At 35.6% G+C, this 23,938-nt stretch overlaps 1 protein-coding gene and 1 pseudogene across 5 annotated transcripts; both read left to right on the top strand.

Moving 5' to 3' along the window:
• The first annotated feature begins 2,827 nt into the window (after positions 1-2,827).
• Positions 2,828-3,485, top strand: LOC125671623 (RE1-silencing transcription factor B-like; annotated as a pseudogene).
• Positions 3,486-9,935: 6,450 nt separating this feature from the next.
• On the top strand, positions 9,936-22,569 carry LOC130054224 (multiple epidermal growth factor-like domains protein 10). Of its 5 annotated transcripts, none has more exons than XR_008802515.1 (7): positions 9,936-10,025; positions 10,194-10,319; positions 10,649-10,825; positions 12,005-13,873; positions 14,267-14,481; positions 17,661-17,781; positions 17,886-22,569. XR_008802515.1 is itself a non-coding variant. In XM_056163241.1 (7 exons), the coding sequence occupies exons 1-6, from the start codon at positions 9,965-9,967 to the stop codon at positions 17,664-17,666; spliced, it is 795 nt and encodes a 264-aa protein (XP_056019216.1). In that variant the 5' UTR covers positions 9,942-9,964; the 3' UTR covers positions 17,667-17,781; positions 17,886-22,569. The 5 variants fall into 5 exon arrangements, 4 of the variants coding, with proteins under 4 accessions (XP_056019216.1, XP_056019217.1, XP_056019214.1 ...); XM_056163241.1 differs by having other exon boundaries at positions 9,942-10,025; positions 13,664-13,873; XM_056163242.1 differs by lacking the exons at positions 12,005-13,873; positions 14,267-14,481 and having other exon boundaries at positions 9,942-10,025.
• Positions 22,570-23,938: the final 1,369 nt, after the last annotated feature.

Below are 23,938 nucleotides of genomic sequence, written 5' to 3'. Positions count from 1 at the left end.
GCAAGCAGAAGTTGATGAGCATGTGGATGACATGCTTAAAAGAAATGTCATTGAAGAATCAACAAGTCCGTGGTCTTCGCCTGTCGTCCTTGCTAAAAAGAAAGATGGTACAACTAGATTTTGCGTTGACTATCGTAAGTTGAACGACGTTACGGTAAAGGATGCCTACCCGCTACCAAGGATAGACGACTCGATAGATCAACTGAGTGGAGTTAAGTGGTTTTCTACACTTGATTTAAACTCCGGTTACTGGCAGGTGGGAATGACTCCAGATGATCGAAGCAAGACCGCATTTGTAACACGACGAGGCTTGTATCAATTTAAGGTGATGCCATTCGGGCTTTGCAATGCCCCGGCTACCTTTGAGCGTCTGATGGAAACAGTGTTAAGAAACCTACAGTGGCGTATCTGTCTAGTTTACCTAGATGATATAATTGTGGTAGGGAAAAGCATAGAAGATATGATTCAGAATTTGACTCAAGTGTTTGATTGTTTATTAGCTGCCGGTCTAAAGCTAAAAGCACGCAAGTGTACCTTATTTGCAAGGAAAGTGGAATATTTGGGGCATATCATATCAGAGAAGGGTATAGCTACAAGTCCTGATAAAGTAAAGGCAGTTAAAAATTGGCCAGTACCAACCAACCTCACTGAGCTGAGATCGTTTATTGGTTTCTGCAGTTACTATCGAAGATTTGTGCTAAATTTTGCCATGATTGCGAAACCCCTGCATGATCTTACAAAGAAAAATGCAAAATATATTTGGACTGACAACTGCCAAAATGCCTTTGACAGATTGAGGACAGAATTATCGACAGCCCCTGTCTTAGCTCATCCAGATTTTGAACAAGAATTCATCCTCGATACAGATGCCAGCAATGAGGCAATCGGCGCAGTACTATATCAAGTACAAAAGGGAATAGAAAGACCAATAGCATTTGCCAGTAAAAGTTTATCGAATTCCGAAAGAAAGTACTGCGTTACAAGAAAAGAACTCCTAGCTGTTGTAACTTTTGTAAAGTATTTTCGTCAGTACTTATATGGAAGAAAATTTAAAGTAAGGACAGACCATAGTTCGTTGAGATGGTTGATGAACTTTAAGGATCCCGAGGGGCAGTTGGCCCGATGGAATGAGGTATTGTCCTGCTATGACTTTTACATTGAGCACAGACCAGGAAGATTACACAAGAATGCTGATAGTTTAAGTAGGATCCCATGTAAACAGTGCAAGAGCGACCACCAGCATACCTGCTCAAGTCTGATACCAGAATCAGACGCAGTTGTAAATAGTATTACCGACTACTCTGACACACCACTGAGTGAAATGCAAGATTCTGATAGGGACATTAGTAAAGTTAAAAAGTGGATTGCCGCACAGAAGAGACCTGAATACAATGATATATCAGGAGAGTCAGTGACAGTAAAATCCTTATGGTCTCAATGGAATAGATTAGTTTTGCAAAATGATGTCCTCTGTAGGAAATGGGAGGATTTGGTTACAAAAAGTCAGAAATTACAAGCAGTTATTCCTAGTGCAGAAAGGAGAGTAATACTTAAATTTTGTCATGATGATAGGACAGCTGGTCATTTAGGCATGCATAAAACCTTGTCAAGGATAAGACAGTCCTATTACTGGCCAGGCTTACAAAAAGATGTGCGTCAATACATATTGGGTTGTGAAATATGCACAAAGAGAAAGGCATCAAGTATGTCAAACAAAGCTCCTATGCAATTGGTAGGTTCAGGGTATCCCATGGAAAGGATAGCCACTGATATTCTTGGCGAGTTACCTGAGACTGACAAAGGCAATAGGTATATCTTAGTCGTTGCAGACTACTTTACCAAGTGGACAGAGTGTTTTGCTCTGCCCAATATTGAAGCCAAGACAATAGCCTCCGTGATTGTGGAAGAGGTAATTACACGCTTTGGTGTTCCTGATACAATACACTCGGATCAAGGTCGCCAATATGAAAGCGAGCTCTTTCAAGAAACATGCAAGCTCCTGGACATTCAGAAGACCCATACTACTCCCTACCATCCGCAATCAGATGGTATGGTCGAGCGTTTCAACAGGACATTGACCACCATGCTTAGTGCCTTCGTAAATGAGCATCACTCAGACTGGGATGTTCATTTACCTTACGTAATGATGGCTTACCGGTCTTCCATACAAGAAACTACTGGCATGACACCAAATATGCTGATGTTAGGGCGCGAGACGAAAACTCCCGTAGACATTATGTATGAACCACCACGTAATGTTAAAAAGGCACCATCACACAAGTGGGTGTGGGAACTTCAAGAGCGCCTAGAAATTGCCCATAATACAGTCAGGAATAATATTGGCCAAGCAATGGTGCGACAAAAGCACTATCATGACCGAAAGCTAAAGTGGAAAACATTTCAAAATGGTGAAGAAATATATGTATTCTTCCCCCGAAGAAGGCCTGGTAGATCTCCAAAATTTACGAGCTTTTGGCAGGGTCCCTATAAGATTATCAGAAAGATGTCTGATTTGACCTACATGGTTAACTGTGGACCCCGAGGAGGTGAGCAAGTAATACATGTGGATCGCATGCGGAAGAAACATCCACAAATACTTGCTGGTGAAGAAGTTCAGGAAACAGAAGAAACTGTGTTGCCAGAGAGAGACACTGCACATGATACAGTCCCAGATCAAGAAAATTCAAGAAACAATTACAATGATCGCCCTGTTAGAAATAGAAAGCCACCTACATGGCTACATGACTATTATGTTGATAAATAGTCTATGTGATCAAAATTATTTATTAGTATTAATGATCATTTATGTAATCTCTGTGTATTGTAGATGGCAAAGACAAAGACAACTCCAAACTATGAGTTTCGGCGCTACCCCATGTGTTCATACTCAGCTAAGAGTGAGGAGGACTACAGGGAGCATGTTTTCAAATGCGCAATGAGGACTTTTCAATGTCCAAGTTGTGACTTTTCTAATAACAAAGAAGCTAACCTGAAGAGACATGTAAAGAGATGTCACCCAGGATTGGCACAGGAAGATTTGATTAAGCTTGGGGTAAAAGAAAATAGAAGTGAAGAGGTAAATGAGCCGGAGGGTGATCACGAATGGTTGTCTCAAGATCCGGGAGACCTCATTGGGGACGTTTCGGACAATGGGAGTGATGAAGATGAAGATTCATCAAGTCAGAATACAGATTGCTCCCCTAAGGATGATGACTGTCTTATGGAAGGAAGACTATTCCGTAAACCAACAAAGCCTTCCTTACCAGTGTCTCTCAAACGTAAAGGGATGTAGTGCCTCCAGTCCCTGAAAAGAAAACAAAAGATCAGGCGGTCCCGGTCAATGCTATAGAGAGGAAAAGAGACATGGGAACCCAGACAGATCCTGTCCGGAGAATCGTTAAAACCAAGACTGTAAAGAAATTCAGAGAAGGGAGCGTAGATACTAAGATTATTTCTGAAGAAAAAGTCGTGTATAATTAGTAATATGTGGTTGAATCATGAGCTTTTGTTAAATTATTGTATGTAAAGAAAAATTCTTTTGTTACTACAGGGATAAGTAACCCTGTAGTGTAGAATGTACAATAAATCCCACCCTGTGATTTACATCATGATTTTCATTTACATGCGGGTCGCATGTCATCGAAGGCGTGGGTAGTGTAATGATTTCATGTTTTTCAATGTTGCAAGAGGCCTACAGAAACGGTGATCTAGAAACTTAACTATGGCTGATACACAATTAGCTAGCAGCGGGTGATCTAGAAACTGTTGCTGATCATGTGACCCACAGAGGGTATATATACAGCTGCAGCCAGTCAGTAAGGTTCTTTTAAGTCAAGCGGAGGAAGAAGAAGCATTATAACGGTTAGTTTGGTCAGGTGGATTGCCTAATATTGGAGGCTTGCCACAGGTGGATTGCCTTATATAAATATTGGAGGCTTGCCACACTTCTTTGTTTTATAGGACCATTTGTTTGGAGTCTGACCACAGTAGTGGCTAGCATTTTAGAGGTTGACCTCCTGGAGGTTCGCCTATTTATTTGTCATTCTTCCTCGGTTAGGGAAGGTGTAAGGCTTCAGAGGTTAGCAGTTCACTGTCCGTCCTGAATAAGGCATTAACACAGTAACTGCTGCTTCTGGAGTTGGACCACCTTTATTCGGCTAGGGCTTACCTCTTAGATAGTTGTTACTGCCTGAATAAGACATATCTCTATCTAGAGGTGTATAAACTCATAAAGTAGTAATATAGGCCGACCAAGTGTGATTTTCCCCTAAGTAAGGGAAGGGTCTTATTTGTATATATTTGCAGACCAGTAGTTATATATATTGGAATCACTTTAGAGAGGAAAACTGTATCATTTTGTTCAATCATTTTTACAGAGAAAAATTATTTACTTGTTGAATTAATTCAAAACCCCAGATCCTGGAATCAACCGGGTACGAACCCCCTTGACACGTTACAACACACACCACCACCAATTAAGAAAATGAAGATATTATGAGGCACTCATAGTAGCTAGAGGACTCTAACCATCCCATCCCACCCCAACGATTGAAGAAAATGAAGTGTAGGGAGAAATTGTTGAGGCAGTCAAAGTAAAAGACTCCTTAACCCTTTACACCCACATTAGGTCTTTGAACATCGGACAAAACATCTTGGTTTGTTTGGGTTTTTTGTTTTATTTTATTGCTGTTTTCGTTCATCTTTTTTAGATTATTATTTTGAAAGGCAAGAAATTTTGAAGAATCCAATTCTCCATTTTTTTCTTCCTGTTGTACCCCCCCCCCCCCTCCATGAAAAATGACGATACATGTCTCGTTATTAGATGTACATTTTGCTTTGCAACACATGCATGCATACTAATTGTATGGTGTATAATTGCATCCTTTACCAAGTTTTCCTTCATTTACACAGTGTAAGGAATGGTAAACCAAAATCACAAAACAAAACGCATAAAGACCAAGATATTTTTAAGCGTTGTAAGTTCATTCACGAATACATAAATACATGTATTCAGAAAAATCGCATGCATGCATTGCAGGACTAAATTATATATGTGTTTTAACGTTTCTGTAACATGCCATAATGATTACTTTCAGGCCTGAGTGTAATTTATTCATAAATATTTTCATTTCGTAGATCTGGCGCAATGAATCTGATGCTCAGTGTATATGATAAGATTCCCAATTTCTATAAACTGCGAAACCTCGACCAGACAAGCATTCAATACAGGAAAATTTTTCGACTCTGACATCTCCCCTGATTGAAGACACCCTGTTTGGCACGGGTGAAGTGTGTCGCAGTCTGTATAATGGAATGACAACGTGTTGTAAAGTTCTAACGAGATACAAATGAAGTTTTATCATTTTGTTTCGTGAATTTATCAGAATAAAGAGAATCTAATATTTTCGGTAAGTGCACATCTCCGATACCTGTTGAGTAGACGTCCGTATTTGATACGTGTTTTTTTTTGTTTTGGCGAATATGCCATGTGCATTACATATTATGCATATGGCATGCACAGGGTCTGTATTTTGCAAGAATTGATATAAATAATAGATTTTATGTCAGTAAGTAATTGGCAAATGATTTCTCCGCATTTATTTCATAAGAAACTGCAAATACTTGCATGCACTTGCAAGTATGCAAGAAAAGCTTCTTTTTTTTTTTGCATATTTGTCTAAATTATCCAAACTTTCAGAATGTTTCATTGGTAAACAATAAATGTTTTGTAGTTTTAAGCAAAGTATAATGTTTAAAATGTGATTTTATTTGTTTCTCATTCCCTATATATTACTATCGGAGATGTGCACTGGTCGAGTCCACCTAGAAAAATCGCTCAGGTGTGACAATCACATTTTGGGTATATACGGGTAGAGTAAATTAGGCTTCCTGAGAGAAATATGGCGGATAAGATGAGAAAGGTGTTCATATTTATTAATTCATGTCAGCTTTAAGGTCTTCCGTAACAACGGAAGACCTACTGATTGTGCTGGTTAAGATTATTCTTATTATTTTTTTCCCCCTTCTTTTTCCTAGACGCTAACTTTGAAGCTTCATATCTCGCTCATTTCTGCATGGATTTTGCTCAAATTTTCAGGGTTTATAAACTTTACAGAACAATTTTAAAATCATGTTTTACATTTCAGAAATTCCCTTCTGTTCACGAGTTATTCCCCTTTGAATGAAATTTTAGGGGCTTTGGTTTCCAGACAAAGGCTCCGAGACTATATACGCTTGAACAAAAAATGCATTGAAAATGAAAAGTAGGAGCATTGTAGTTGTGCACATCGTATTTTGTTTTTTGATTACAGCGTTCGAAATGGTGGTTGACAGGGTTAAAAAATTAGGACTTCCAAAGGAGCAAAAAATTACACATATTTTCCTTTGTATCTTTTAAACTAAAAATATTTTGTTAAGACGTGTAGAACAAAAGTTGTGCAAAATGTTAAGATCTTTCTTTTGATATCCCTAAAAAGGGGCTGGTCCCTTCAATTAGGGATCTGGGAATCTTCAAAGTTTTCGCTTTATAACTCAAAAACGGTAAATATTTCGATATGGCTTTCGCAGGAAAAGTTGTTCTATAACATCTTATTGATCTCATAAACATAATATTTTGCTCGATTATTGTGATATATATGAGTAAAAAGCTTGACCTGCAAACAGGTAACCGTATCATTAGGGAGGTGAAGGGGGGGGGATATGCGTATAACTTAAATAAACTTGCTTTAATTGATAAATCTGACTTCATGAAATGCTAATATTCTTTTAAAATAAGGTATTAACGTGATCTATGGTTCCTTTAAAAATCATCTATCGACAACTTTCTGTTTTTATTATTTAATAGCTTTAATATAAACAATTGTTCCAAAGAAAAAAAGAGGAAAAGGTTATCTCTTCTACGTTTGTTATTAAAACAACGATATATTTAATTGAAGAAACAAACCTTCAAGCATAGAATAACTCAGTTATTAACTACACGCATCTTAAATACACCGCGGGGTTTGTTTTTGTTTACAATTACGTAACCGCCTCGAGGAACCATCGCGTGTGAACCCAGGGCAAATACACAAAGTACACATTGTCGTCCTAAATATAACACAGAATGTTATGTTTTTGATCTTATTGGATTTTTCGAATAATTCAGTCTATCCGGGGATGTATATACTTGTTTATACGTCCCTGGTCTTACGTTTGATTTGTTTTTAATTCAAAACTCTAGAGCATTGAGTCAGGCATCAATTTTAAAATCTGCAATTTAATATACAGTTCGTTTCTCAATCATGTCTTATTGAATGTGTGTTTAATATCGGAGATTCATCGCTGCTGGACTAGCGATCTGTGATTTCACACTACTTTAACTGAACACACAAGCATTACTCAAATTCTTCGTTGCAGAAGTTACATGATTTGGACCAGGAGTTCTGAATCAATGTTTAATCAAAGTCATTGTTTTTAAACAATAAAACAACAAATCATTTGAAATGAGACTGGTCGGCCATGGGTTTCTGAATATTTTATACGCATGTTTAGATTTGGTTTAATCAAGATTATAAACTATTGATTTCAAAACATGTTCAGAAATAATTCGTTATGTTTGTAAAATGTATCCCTTTTCTTTTTCACAACGAAGAATTTGAGTAAAGCTTGTGTGTTGTATGATAAAATATTTGTAACAGCTATAAACCTTTATTGTATATCCTGAGCCATAAATTTCAGAACTCAACCCCCCCCCCCCAAAAAAACCCAGGAGGATAAGGTGATTTGACTCGAAGCATCGAAGTATGGTCTGAAATAAACTAATATTAGTCCTCTCTCTCTGACCACTCTTCCCGGCTCTGTATCTTTGGATGTTATGGGAAAGCAGGATAACCATTTTTGTCGAGGGGAGGGGGGATGATGTGACATATTTCCACACAAGGATGAAAAACATCATCAGTTACAATTTTCAGCATTTTATCGGTCCAAAACAGGCATTGCAATTTAATGGAAAATCGTCACCCTTATTGCCCATTGCCCCTTACGGAAAAGCAATGTTTTTATGACATATACAATATAAAACACTACTTTTTATAAAACCTTCCCATTAATATCTGACAATCTAACAAAAGAGACTGCCTCTTCGAGTTGGAAGAACAGAAAACAATATTACCAAACACTAATTATAGCCCCAGCAAATAAAGTTTGAGATATCGTCAAATCTGTTTTTCCGTGCAAATGTGCGCAGACCACAACTTTTAAAAATACACCGTAAGCTCATCCTCCACATAAAGATTATTAATTACCATAACATGAATATTCTTGATGTAAGGTCATTTGCACCATTTCTAAAGGTCTAAAAATTAAAAATTGATTAGAGTCTTAATATATCTTACTTATGGCAAAATTTTGTAATTAATACTGATAAAAAGTTTCAATATGATCAAAGAATATGTCCTGGCCTTGACCCATGGTCACATTGTCAAGTTCACTTTTTAGAAAACACAAACCCTGTCCTGGCCATATCAAGTAATGAAGAAACATTTAGATTTCATACTTACAACAGATTTTCATGTTAACTGAGGCTGCATTAGGACCTGACCCAAGGACATATGGTCAAGTTCAAGGTTTTTTATGTCACACAGCTCCGACGGAAGACCTTTCGTTGCTTTGCAACGAGCTTTGCTCTAGTTTCTATTTGTATTTTGAATGTTTGCTGGTGACGTTCTGACAATTAGATTCCATAGCCTGTGCGCAGTCTACATATTGGATTGTTACATACAAATCATATTTTAGTCCCCTAAAGACGTAGTCGAAGGGGACTTTATGTTTGCACTCCCGTCCGTTTGTCTATCCGTTAGTCCCGCAAAAATCATTTTCCACATTTTGCTTTGTTCTTGCAGATATTTATTTCATATTTAGTACATGGCTTTGAAATAACAAGTTATGGTCCATGGGCTTAGAGAAATAGCATAAATTATCAGTGTTCCGGACTTTATTTGATGTGCTTGTGGATATTTATTTGATATCTGGTATATTGCTTGTGGATATTTGATATCTGGTATATTGCTTTGTGGATATTTATTTGATATCTGGTATATTACTTGTGGATATTTATTTGATATCTGGTATATTGCGTGTGGATATTTATTTGATATTTGGTATATTGCGTGTGAATATTTATTTGATATCTGGTATATTGCTTTGCCATAGCATGGTACAGATAGTAGTTGATTTCCAAACATTCTTTGCTATAACAAGCTATAGATCGAAGTTCGAATTTCTTTTCGGTCCAGAGATTTTTCACTAAGATAAGCCCTTCGGCTTAGAAGAATGGCATACATTATCAGTTTTCCGGATTTATTTTGTTGTGCTTACAGAAATTCATTTCATATTTGGTATAATGCTTTGCCATAGCATGTTACAGATAGTAGTTCATTACCAACCATTCCTATCCTGGTTCCCCAATTTATCATAACCTACATGATGAACTTCGAATATTGTTGCAGTCCAATAATTTTTGCGACCGGTAGGGGACTATGTATTGTTACGCAATACTCTCAGTATGCTTGTTATGCTAGCAATATTGCCGTTTTGTTGGGGTGGAGGAATGCTCTGTGGTAACCCGCTAAGACTACACCAAAGTCGGAATCGCCACTGAATAGGATACACGTGTAATTCTCTTTATCATTAAATCACATGGACTTATATTTTAATTGATCTATCATTAAAATTTCAGAATGCTTTTATGAAATTTTAGTGACATCACGCGTAATCTGAATATGCACTGTGTATGGAAAATATTTCTCAATCTAGAATTCGCGTATATCAGAGGTAACAGTTATTGGTACACGGACAACGTGCTAGTTTGAGTTTGTATAAGAGGAGTCAAGATATTATTTATACATCCCGTACACGTGAATGTTCTCCAACAAGGAAGGAAACCTTTTTGTAAGATATAATTTTGTCTTCTTGGTTATCATCCACAATGTACAGACGGTGGATATATATGTGCCTTGTATTCTACCTTACTTTGGAAACTTCTTATTGTAAGTACATGTACACGTATATTAACCTGTACCAATTTACCCATCAATATTAATTAAAGTGACATTTCTATGTACATTTGCAAAACAACTGTATAATATAACATGTATGTAAGACACTACATACAAATGTAACCAATAATCAATAATAGATTCGTTATTATATTACAGCACAGTGTTCTGACGACAAAACCTGTGAATGTCACTGCAATTGTTGTTCAAACTGCCTTGGATTTTATTGTACCTCGTGCAACAGAGAAGGCTGGAGTGGTTTAACTGCCAACGGATGCCAGAGAAGTATGTAGAAGAACAGAATTCTTACTAAAACAAACACAAATATTGGAATAATAGATTTTAATTTCAGATACTTTGCATTTTACATTTTGACATTTTATCATGAAATGTGAAGATAACGAACAGTGATCAATCCCACAAGTCCTATAAGCAATGCAAAATAAAGAGTTGGGCAAACACGGACTCCTGGATACGCAAGAGGTGTGATCAGGTGCCTGGGAGGAGTAAGCATCCCCTGTCGACCGGTCACATCCGCCGTGAGCCCTATATCTTGATCAGGTAAATGGAGTTATGAGTATATTTGATGTTGATTTTATTATTCTTTTTTCCAGAGAATATAGCTTATAATCAGACAACATATCAAAAATCCACAAATACGGATTCAAGTAATGCAGTAGATGAAAAAATCTCAACATACTCTAGGACTGAAGTTCAGAAAAATCCTTGGATAAAAGTGAAGTTTGATAAAATCGAAAGAGTGAAACACATGTTCATAACACTTTCGGCGGGTAAGGAGAATATATATGAACAAGTAAATATAACGAACAGAGATCAATCTCACAGAACAAATCAAATTAAAGCTAGGACTTTGTATTGTTTCTGATTCTCTCCCGTAACCATGTCTTCTAAAACAGTCATGGATTTAACGCAACGCCCTTAATGGTTGACTCGCTTGAATTTGATTTGTTAAGTGATAAATATAATGTAAATTGTTCGTTATCTTCACAGGTTCAATTAAAACTTACTCCAGTGTGTATCATTTTCTTTTTCCCTTGCTTATATAAGTTTGGTTGAGAAAAAAAATCAAAAAGTTTTTACGACAATAATTTCCGTCGAGACTGAAAAGAATCATACAGTGTCAGTCATCCCGTTATAGCCAGCGAAGCTCTCGTCGCAAAGCGAGGCGACGAGATCGCTCCAATGATTACACATTTGAGTCACGTGATTTGCTCTTTATCAGCTGAATAATGATGAGTATTACCCGGAATGCGTCTGCAAAAATGTCGCCGTCACTGCGGTATACTTCATGGACAATCCCGTATATAAAATAAATAAATAAATCGGAAAGTATCACAAACGTTACTAAATTCCAGACAAGCTTTGTCATGCCTTCGTACGGTTTGTTATTGATTGGTTTGAACGAAAGGAAAAGCAAATATCGCAGCTAATATGACGTCACAATGCATCTTTACAATGACCGCGTGATATTTCTCGCGTGAAATGAAAAGGCAAAAAGTCGTGTTGTAAGATATCATGGGTCTTTGCTCGTTTCAACGGTCACACCGTAAAACATATTATGAGAGAGACAACCAAGGAATATGACTACACTTCAATCCACAAAAGACTTTCCACTGCTATCTCAAAAACAAAAATCTTCACATATTCAGTCCAAAAACTTAAACGGTACAGCTTTGATAAACTATGGGCCATATGGAAGAATATTTTTGACTTAATTCTTACAAACAACTTTTACCTTTTGTTTTGTTCGTTATATGGGTTTTTCATCTATATTTCGTGCAGGAAGTAACCATGGGTTCAATGAATGAAATAACCAGTGTTATGAGAGAGGTATATGTGTTACTCAATAATTCTGGTCATATTTATGTACAGAGTGTATGTATTTATATATGTTTGTTTAAAAAAAAAAATCTTTACATATTAAGTCTAGTGAATCTTGTCATTCTCAGTTTTTGGTGAAGAAATAAAGATAAAGACAACGGATAAACTCCACCCTACGCGAAATCCACTCAAACTCATATGGGCCTAGAACGAATGTTAGTACTGTAGAAATTATACAATTTGTATGATGTTTCAATGCGCGGAATCTATTTCCACGTAATCAGTCCACATGAAACTTTAAAATATTGACAATCCACGAAAATTAGCCCGCAATAATATACATGATTCCACAGTATCGATACACCTTACAATTTAACTCATCGAGATTTTGTTTGCTGTGCCATGTACATGTATCAACTTCTAATATCTTTGGTTTAAATACATTTAACCTTTTTGATGCAAGATATCGGGAACATTCTCAAAACAATATTGGTGGAAATGAACACCAGTTTATTGGTACTTTATACCTCATAGATATGCACATTTACTATTCTAATATTCTCGCACTGCAAAGTACAGACTATTTTTTTTAACTTTATTGTTTAAATGTCTACAGTAACATGCGTTCTCTGTTTTAATTGGTGTTGCGGAAACGCGGAACGGAAAACTGAACGGAACAGAAATTTAAAAACTAGAAATGTAGCTAACATAACACCAAAACAAAAATCAGGCAAATGTGGTTTATTTTTATTAAATTCAAAATGAGAATTTATTTACAATCGATAAAAGAATTAATAAATCTCATAATTCTGCATGATAAATTGATTAAGCATATGGAAAGTTGAAGATAACGAACAGTGATCAACCTCATAACCAAGTTGAATGTTAGCGAGCAGCGACACCTATAAGTAGAGAATAGAAAAAACGCAGTCTGACTCAGGGTGTATAATTATACCCCCTTCAAAACATCTTTAACGCACATGTATATTCATAAAATACAGTGTATGTGTGTACTTACATTCTTCGTGTTACAACAGGAAGTATGGTATGTGAAGGTGATAAACAACGATAATCCATAATTTTATTAAACCAACAAGTTGAACATCTTGTGTTTGATTTATTATTTTCTAACTAACAGCGACTGATGACCGTAGCACTCCAATCCTACATTTTAACAGATAGGCGAGAACTTCTGGAAATTTATTTCTAATCCAACTATTGATATCTTAATATTAATATGACGTCCATTTCATCCAATCCATATGTAAATTATCTGTTAGCCGTTTACCTATTTCATATATTATGAAATACAGCTGTTAATGCCTCTTATATGTACTAAAGTCATAAACTTCATCTTAGTTTATTTTGATTCTGTTTCATTCGTTTTCCCCACCGTTTCTCTTCGAGTCCACCTTTCCACAGAATACCGGTAAATCTACGAAATTTCACTTTACATTATGTCAATAATGATAATATCCTTTTTATGGAGCAAAGTATATTACTTAATGACCTATTAGAAAATCAAATGATAAGCAGTTGCATGCCATATAATTATAATGAAAAAACTTTATAATTCCATATAAAGAAAACAATACATGATTGGAAAGGGTGTATCGTTCCCCTGGAAGTATACGTACTATATATGAAGTCTAACGTCAACATACTTGCAAAATAATTGAGCAGATATTTTTTTTTAAATGAACAGTTACACGGACGCATGAGCAAAGGTTTGCCCCTTTGAATCAAATATCGTATAATGTATAGTTTCTGTATTTTTTTTGGGGTAGGAATTGGAAGTTACTTTGTCTATGTGAAGAATTCGTCAAATGAGAATTTAGATAGAGAATCTTTGTGTGCCAGAATACAGAATAATGAACGTCAGTCATTGAAATGGAACATTACATGTAAAAATGACCAAGCAATTACCGGTGATCAAATTGTCATTTTGAGGGAAACAACAAGAGGAAGTTTGATCGTGTATGATATCAAAGTGTTTCGTAAGTATTCTAGATTTCCTCACCTTTATCAAACCCTCCGGCTGACTAATTATCATGATAATTTTCCTGCATCTATGCGTGCTTAGAGGAAGATACAGGGATTCTGGGAGGACATGAAGTCATTCCATAGAAGTTAGGCGACATACTTTTATGCAACGATTTATCTGTTACCAAGAAAGGTTCTTCCTGATTGGTCCATTGAGCCTGACGTTAAAATCTTGTATTTTGAATAAAAATGACTTGCCGACTTCCACATATTTCTCAGAAGCTAAACTTGTATCAAAGGGGATATTGGATTTTAATTATAAGTGGTATAATTTGTTGAATTCATTTGATTTTCTTTTATATTTTTGTCTAGCTTTACAAATGAATGCATGTATGATTGTTCTATAGAATGCAGCACAGGAACATATGGGTACTTGTGTGACAAGACGTGTGTAAAGTGTATGGACAATCAATGTGACGGATTCACGGGAGTTTGCATAAAAGGCTGCAAGAGTGGTTGGTATGGAGACAGGTGTGACGTAGAATGCCCCTCTGATTGTGAAAGTGGTTCCTGTGCCAGTGGTAACAACTGTACACGATGTTTACCGGGATATTTTGTAATGGTAATTGTTTCAAAAACTGTTACAACTGTACTTCAGGTTCATATGATTGTGAAGCATGTAAACCTGGATTTTATGGAAGTTACTGTCAGTACGATTGTTCTTCTAAATGCCTTACCTGTGACTCGGCAGATTCATGTACTTCCTGTAGAGAAAGCTGGTCAGGTAGCTCTTGTCAGTGTAATTCAAAATGTGCTGATGGATGTGGAAACAATGGAAAATGTTGGAATGGATGTAACGGTTCATTCTATGGTGACTATTATGACATCCCTTGTCCTTCGGATAGCTGTGAGAAATGTGATCAAAAGTTAGGAAACTGTACAGAATGCACGAAAGGGCGATACGGAATCCATTGCGATATGGATTGTATCGGAAGTGTTGTCTTATTTCGAATTCACTGGAATATATCGATTCGACATACATGTATAAATAAAATAAGTATTGTTAATATAATAAACGTCGTCGATATCTCTAAATCTCTAGTTGAAGACCAGCAGCAAGATATTTTTTCTTCTCATGTAGAAACTTGACAATAAATTCTGCCTCATAAGAATACAAAAACAAGTCAGTTAATAAAGAAGCACAATTCGTGGCCATGGGAATTCCAACAGACCGTTGGAAGACCAGGTTACAAAAACGTTTTAGATCACTAATCACTAGATAGAAATCTTCCCATACCATATTTATTGAAGTTCTAGTTTAAATACATTTTGTAGATTTAGAGAAGGTTTCCTGCTAGTTTTTTTGTACATTGTTTCCTATGTGAAATACAATATCTATATCTCTGATTCTGTTGTTAACACACTATTAAAGGTATATAGTTAGATAGCAGGTTGTGCCCTAAATAAAATTTTATAAAAATAATTTTTACCATTTTTGTGAGCATAAGAGAGAGAATGGTTACAATGTTATGGCGACAAAATATATAAAAACTACCATGATACAAAAATATTACAATCATAGAATTTTAACCATGATGCACTTAATAAATGTTTCTATGCCGGATATCGAAAATCATCAACTTTCATCGTTTTTAAATTACAAGGCCAAAAAATTGATGAAGTTCAAATACATCAATTGGTCTGTATCAAAATAAAAAGAAAATCAAAAATGTTTCTTGAAATAGTCCCGTGGGAATCCGAGTTAGAATATGTCCCCAGTACTCCTTGCTTGTTGTAAGAGGCGACTAATTGGGGAGGTCCTTCGGATGAGACAGCAAAAACCGAGGTCCCGTGTCAAAGCAGGTGTGACCTCTCAAAGGCTGTGAGAGCCGAGCATACAGTACCTGGCCATGACACAGTACGCAAAATGGCCGCCGTAAATAAAAGAAATTACACCGTGGTGGTTTCTTTCTCAATTTTGATATGCGGTCAAAAATTATGACAGTTACATGTATCCATACATGAGCGTCATATCTGACGTCATGGATTATAATGATAATGATACCATATTTATATAGCACCCTTTTCATACACTATGTTAATGTACGCTCAAAGGTGCTTTACAATGCATATATACCTTACAACAGAATGTTATACACATAACACATAGAAAATAAATAAAACATTAAAAGCTGTACCTATTATAAGTTGCTTGTATCTATTATTAGCAGTAAAACATACGTCAAATAAAATGGCTCCGAGAAGAAAAGACCTGTCAACAGAGCAAAAGTAGACGATAATTAAATTGACCGAGAGCGGTTTTAGTAGCCGGAAATTTTCAGATATTATTGGAATAAGTGGAAACTCTGTCCAGAAGGTCGTAAGACGAAATGCTGAAAGACGTTGTGTGGAAAACAAAGATTGATTGATTGATTATGGTTTTACGCCGTTTTTGGCAATATTTGAGCCATTTTACAGCGGGGAAAACAGAAAAGACCAGGCAGAAAACGATTGGTGGACAAAAAAGGTGATCGCATCCTGTCAAGGTTGGTGAAAAAAAATCGCTGTCAGACCCTGTCAGGCTTACCTGAAAAGTGTCTAATAGAACAGTAAGAAAAAGGTTGAAGGAGCAGAAGTACAAGTGGTGCTCAGTTACAAAGAAAATAACAATTTCGAAACTCAATCGTCAAAACTGTGTTTCATGATGTCGATCAAAGTTAGGGTGGACAGTGGAAGAAAACTGGAATCAGGTCATATTTGGTGATGAGATGAATGTTGTTTTAGGCAAGGACAGAAAAATTTACGTCTGGAGAATGCCCGGAGAAAGATTTCAACCCGCCTGTCTTGGAATGTACAGCAACCATTCGCCCCACTCCGGCATATCGGCTATGTTCTGGGGATGTTTATCTTTTAATGGTGTTGGAACTTTGACCAAAGTGAAGGGAAATATAAACTTTGAAAAGTATGTTTCAGTTCTAGATGATAATTTGTGGTCCCTTGTCGCGAAGGAGTTCCCTGCAAGTCACTGGATACTGCAGGAGGGTATTTGTCCAGTGCATCAATCTAGACAGTTGAATGGAAAACAATGAATATATATACCTACACTTACCTGGTCCAGTCGATCACCTGATATTAATATCACTGAAAATGTATGGAAAACAACCAAGATTCGAAATCACAAATTGTTATGACCTTATTCGTGTAGTGAAGGAAATAAGGACTTCTATTGATTCAGAGACGTTTTAAAAAACTATACAAATCCATACCCACACAATTACGGGCTGTAATAAAGGCAAAGGGTTACATAACCAGGTACTAGTAAGGTAGGATACATTTTAATTCACCTTAATGGGAAAAAACAAGCAATACGTCAGGTATATAGGTAGGATTTATTCACGGCGACCATTTTGCGTACTGCATTATGCCCAGGTACTGTAGGTCTAAAGTTTGCAGTCCTTCACCGGCAATGGTGACGTCTCCATATGAGTGAAAAATTCTCGAGAGGGACACTAAACAATATAAAATCCATCAATCAATTATGCATGTAATATTAATCTACATATTTCCATGCATACTATGAAAACGTCAATTAAGGCGGATTATCCAGGAATGAGAGAATAGGAACTACCATTCAATGCGTCAAACATTAACAACAAACCACCGTCAATTCTTCTCAAACCACGAAAATCTGACATCATGGTACAGTATTATACAGACGAACATGTAGTGGACTTGTCTATTGTAAATAGGGTCATTTGGATGACATTTTCACTGCTTTTACAATTTTCATTCTAATTTTAGAATTAATACCGTCAAATAGTACGTCATCAACAACGCCTTATGTCTACGTTGTCGCCGTCCTTGGAGGTCTGTTACTGGTACTGACAATTACACTGGTTACATTCTTTGTGAAACGAAAAAGGTATTGAAAATTTATTTGATCGAGCCTCTCTCTATGTTTTATTCAACACTCCATCGTATTTCTCATTATTATAAAATGGTTATTGAAAGGTCTATAAATTTCAGGGAGCGAGAAAGAACGATTCGGATGACTTATCAAACTGTCCAAGTCGGCTGCCAAAAAACTGACCATGACTACGAATGTGTTAGCATTGAACATGATTATGGAACTATCGATTCCTGAGAGCTGTGTCACAAATGAAGGAGTTAAAGACAAAAATATACATAAAGGAACATGTAAAATTTCGTTCCATTACTATTTTACTACGTGATTCAAATACATACAAGTCAGACTCTCTCTCTCTCTCTCTCTCTCTCTCTCTCTCTCTCTCTCTCTCTCTCTCTCTGTGTGTGTGTGTGTGTGTGTGTGTGTGTGTGTTACTGTTAATGTTATACAACTCTTCCTTGTGATCAGTATATTTGTTACGGTATGTGTGTATCCGATGTTTTGTAAGATTTACTGAGTCAAACAAAGTGTTTCCTGCAACACTGTAGTTCTTCTAAAAATGTTGGACCTACCAGAAAATCTTCAATATGCAGTATTTTTTTCCTGGGCGCCATTGGCATCTTATATCGTGTATTTTTGTATCGTTGTCTCAAAATTTTATATCAAATCATTTCTAAGATATGTTCCCACAACACTTGTGCAAATCTAAAACTCGCAGGTTAAAATATTTTTTGTTTGTTAACGAAGTCATGTAATGAATACTTCCTGCAAATTATCCATTTCAAACTATGTTACTTGGATGCGTCAAAACAAATGAAGTGCTTTTTATGTGGAAAAAAGAAATATACGTTTAAAATAGAAACAAAAAACAATTAAGTTGGGGATGGGTTAGGAGTATCAACTTCTTATACCAAACTTAATGCTATGCCAGGTCACTGGGTTCCAAGGCAATCGGTCAAGTCCTCCGGGTCCCCCCCCCTCTCTCTCTCTATCTGTGTGTGTGTGTGTTAAATTGCGATGGGTAATTCGGCGGAAATTATCATGAATAAATTGAGAATTCAAACTTTCTAAAATTAAAATGTCGGTGCTTCATGATCAGCAAATGAATGTATTTTATATATCCATATCAGTTAACGTTAAGGATAATAATATGAGCTATTTTAGGATGTTATAAGGAGATAATTTTAAAGATTTTTGTGTCATTACTCCTCCCAAATGCGAAAGAGTATAAATATTGCGATAATTTATCACTTCATCGTACCATTTCTTGCTACTGGACTGGTAGGCTGCGTTATTTCAAGTGCCAATCCATTAAATATTACCTATTTTTACACGAAGTGTTGTATATATATGTCGTATTTTGATTTTCGCTTTGTTTTAAACATCTCCAAATTGTTTTATTCGGAACACCTTTGCACATGCAATTTCCGAAGGTATTTAGCGTCAAAGTGTCACAAAGAAAAGAAAGAAAACTTATCTAATATTGACATAAACGTCAAATTAGGCTACAGCGTCTTGGTAACCCTCAAGACTATTTTACAAACATACGATGTAAAGCAAAACATTTATAAACCTTCACCTTATACATGTATATATCAAAGCTTATTTTTTCCTTAAAGGAAAAGTAACTTAAGGATCTTGTTCACATTTCAGGTCGTATTATACTGCCATTAAATAGCTTTTTTTTTGTAATTCATTTTTTTTAATTTATTCATTTTGTGTTTGTTTTCACAATAAATAAACATTTACATATCCACAACACATGATAATATAGTATACACATATTTCAAGCAACTACAAACGTGTGTATATTTAGATATGTATATAGTGTGAAAAGTTTTTAACAAAATTAAATAGCTTTCATCTCCAAAGTAAAACATAATAAGTCGTCTGTAGAATATGATATTTGCATTTATGAATTTCTTTTTAAATTGTGCTTTGCATTAGCCCTCTGTAAGTCATGTACATAAAATAGTTTTAAAGGACAGTATGATATCAATATTGATATTATATAAAGATGTGATTGAACAGTTATCAATACGTGAGTGAAAATTTGGTCCATGTAATACACAATAGCTATAATTCAGAATACACTCTGTTTGCAATCTTAACGGTTTGCACAATGAAAGTTAAAGATAACAAACAGTGATCAATCTCATTACTCCTATAAGCAATACAAAATAAAGAGTTGGGCAAACACGGAACCCTGGATATACTAGAGGTGGGATTAGGTGCCTACGAGGAATAAGCATCCCCTGTCGACCGGTCACACCCGTCGTAAGCCCTATATATCGATCAGATAAACAGAGTAATCTGTGGTCAAAATCAGTGTGCCAAGAACGATCTAATAATCGGCAAGAAACACGTCAGACAATATTGAACCAAATGATACATGTAGGTTGTATTGGCAAATTAGATCGTTATAACTGTCATAGAATTTGCAAAATGCTGACCTTAAACGAGACGAAACCCTGCGCCATCAACTTGTTTGTCAGTAGCCTGCCTCGATTTAAAAACTGATCATACGCAGGACACCTTGCGTATATCGAATCAGTTGAGAGATATAAACACTATCTACAGATAATACTAGAATATTGCTACATAAATATGGGAAGTTGACGATGGATAAGCTGAAATCATCCCGTTTGTCATAAAGATGGGTGGTTAGTTTGCCGTTAGTATCGATTTCCAATAAAATATCTAACTATGAAGCAAAACTGGACGACTCTGGGGTGTCTTTTATTTCGAATTCACGGGTATTTTGATTGATTGATTTTGATCTTGCGTCGTTTCCTCAATATTTCAGTCATTTTACGGCGGTTAACTAGTTGAAATATGTTTGGTTTTGGGTGTTTGATTTTCTCTGACCGCATCCAGTGAGTCTCCTCTTTTTCAAAAATCGGGGAAACGATCTTTTGTGTGCCAAGGGGGTTGTGATCCTTGACACGGGACACCGTTTAACGTCTCATCCGACGGACATTTAACGGGGATATATCGATTCGACATATGAATGAAAATTATCATTGTTTATAGATAAAACATCGTTGATATATCTAAATGTCGAATTCAAGACCACAGCAAGAATTTTTTTCTTCTCACGTAAAAGTTTTGTAATAACTTCTGCTTCATAGGAATATAAAACCAGGTCAGCTAACAAAGGAGCACAATTCGTGCCCATGGGAATTCTAACAGACTGTTGGAAGACCTGATCACCAAAGACTACGAAGATATTGTCAATGAGGAACTGCAGCATATTTTTTATTTCAACTTCAGAGTACTCGTGCATGGAACCAGAGTGGTGTTTAACAAAGTAATCTTTCGGATGATTGATCACTAGATATGAATATTTGCGTTTTCCATTTTTGTTGAACATGCAACTGTTAATGACGTCAAATAGTCTAGTCTTTAATTAATTTATGTTGTTGATTTGAAAAAAGTCTTGCGATTTTAAGTTTACTAAAAGTTCTTTAGAGTTTTTTAGAATTCACATTTGATTTACACCACTTCTGGCATAATTATGTAGTCGCACAGTAAGTTTGAAGTTTCTCTTTCACAGTTGTTAATATTTTCGTGAGGAGCAAAGATAGAGGCTTCGTAGAGCACTTACTGGATCCAGCAGTGTATCTTTGATTGTAAGGGTCCAAAAGAAACTAAAAGCAAAGGAAGAAAAGAAAGTACATATCCAGCTGAATATTTTCTCCTGCGTTGGAGAAATGGTCGAATCACAGCAAAAATCATGATTTCGGTTACAGAACACTAGTACTTAGGGACGCAGGACTTTCTCTCCCCCTCCCTGTATTTTTATTACCTCCAGGAGTAGGTTGGAGTCATAATAGAGGATTTTAGCTTTTCATAAATGTCTTTAAAATTCTTCATCCCCTAGGCACCTGATCCCACCTCTGATATATCAAGGGGTCCGTGTTTGTTCAACTTTCTATTTTGCATTCTTTATAGGAGTTCTGAGATTGATTACTGTTCCTTATCTTCACCTTTCATCTCAACAACAGCAGGTCGATGAATACAATGTAGTTATCTTAATATGGAATCATTCTCCGGTAGTTCAAATTGAATTTCGTTCAATTCAAGTCAGATTTGGAATATACAGGATATCAATTAAAACAAATTCTTTTCAAAACTAACAGGGCCACACTAATCATATTAAAAACAAATGTCCCTATTTTGAATGAATTCAAGTTTTTTTTTCTTTTCAAATCATTAAGTTATTGAAAGGACATAGGCACGATTTGAGCTGAAAATTAAGATTTTTTTTTTTCATTTTTATTGTTTAAAATGCTGAACTAAATTATTTCTAATCGTCAACAAAATTTGAATATCAGTTGTTGAGTTATAAGTGAGATACATCATTCACCGACAGAAACTGGACGATGGAATAATTATAATGTTAATAGGGAAAATAGAACATGCTGTTTATGTAACGTAGATAATGTAGGTGATGAATACATTATATTATGCATTGGGAAAAGTTTGAACATGAAAGAAAAGCATTTGTACCAAAATATTATTGATCATGACCAAATGCTTTCAAATTTTACAATGTTTTCTCTACACAGAACGATTTGTTGTTAAACACTATATTCAAATTTATAAAAACCGTAAACGAGACGGTCTATCCTCCTGGTTAGTCAACTGTTATGGTATTTGATACTTGCAATACATGTATATATAAACACTGTCTTCTCTGCTCTGTTTACGCATACTTATAATTGTATTAAATTGTTTTTGTTTATATGTTCTATATGTTGTGACTTTCAACTGAGAAAAATAAACTCATTCATTCATGAATCTACGCCGTCTAAATAGAGCGTGAAAGGAGTGTACGCGCATTTCAAAGGACTGTAAACACGCTTGTCATTAGCCAGGAAGTGAGAACAGGAAGATTTTAAAGAAATATATCAAAAGCGTTCAACATTTCAACATAGATTAGGTACATGTTCAAAGAAAACACAATTACAATATTTTGAGCTCTTTTATTTTTACACCGAAGCCGTCAACTTTGGCGTCATGTTGATAGTTGAGTCGCGGACCAAGTAAACATGAACAAGGTTCGTGCCTTTTTTTCAAAATATCTCAAACACACCTTTGAGTCAACTTTGCAAATATAGGTTTGCCGCTATGGTTTACACATATCAAATACTATAATGTTATTAATCAATATTATCAATAAAGCATTTCACAAAAAAAATGTGTCTACGCACCTTTAATTATGCCCCGTCTACGCCCCCCCCCCCTTTTTTTTTTCATATCAGTCTTTAATTCCAAAATACATTACTATTTCGGGGTAAAGTCTCGGCAGAGACCCCCTTATAATCTTTACCTAGGGTGCCAGGGGCCCCCTGGATTAGATGTATATAGGCATAGGCATACATATATATAAATTTATACATATAAATATCTACATATAGAAAACACAAACATATATGCATACATACAAACATACACACATATAGTATACTGTTATGTAACAAAATGTATTAACATGTTATGGCAAAAAAGGTTGTTATTTTTACGGAAAAACACCACAACAATATAATAATGTACATAAAGAACCTGAAACTGCCATATGCGGGGTTAACAATTCAAAAGTTCATATCACAACCCCCATGGCAGCACTATAGGAGGACAGGACCCCTCCTCATAGTGGGGACTTCTTGCAAAAATACCAGTATATAAAAGGTTCATTACAAAATTTTATTTGATATAGAAATATAGTTGTTTGTAATCAATTCAAATTGTTCAAAATAAACTCACATTGAAGCATAGTTAAAAATGTGCATATACAAATATTTGTCAGAGGTTTCATATTAGAAAAAGTCATACCTGCAAAGATGTATAAATTACAATTTGTCTTTAATTGCTTTCATAACTTTAGCATATTTTTTGTCCTGAATTTTTGTGTACACTTCTGTATAAAAATTCAATTTACTTCTTATGTGATTACATATTTCTTGAGGTTTTTCGTCTTTGTTATCTAATCTACAGTACATTTTAAACTTGTATATTTTACAGGCAATAAGAGATATTATGCTATTCAAAAAGATTGTCTTTTCATTGTTTTCATAGTAAAATCCTATCACAATTGTTTTCCACGATATATCAAATTTTAAAATTTGTTTAACAATGTCCCATATATGAGAAACATTTTTACATTTTA

The sequence above is a fragment of the Ostrea edulis genome, chromosome 4 (assembly GCF_947568905.1).
Source record: "Ostrea edulis chromosome 4, xbOstEdul1.1, whole genome shotgun sequence".
Taxonomy (NCBI): Eukaryota; Metazoa; Mollusca; class Bivalvia; order Ostreida; family Ostreidae; genus Ostrea; species Ostrea edulis.
Note: the sequence above shows the minus strand (reverse complement) of the source record. Positions and strands in the feature narration are given on the sequence as shown.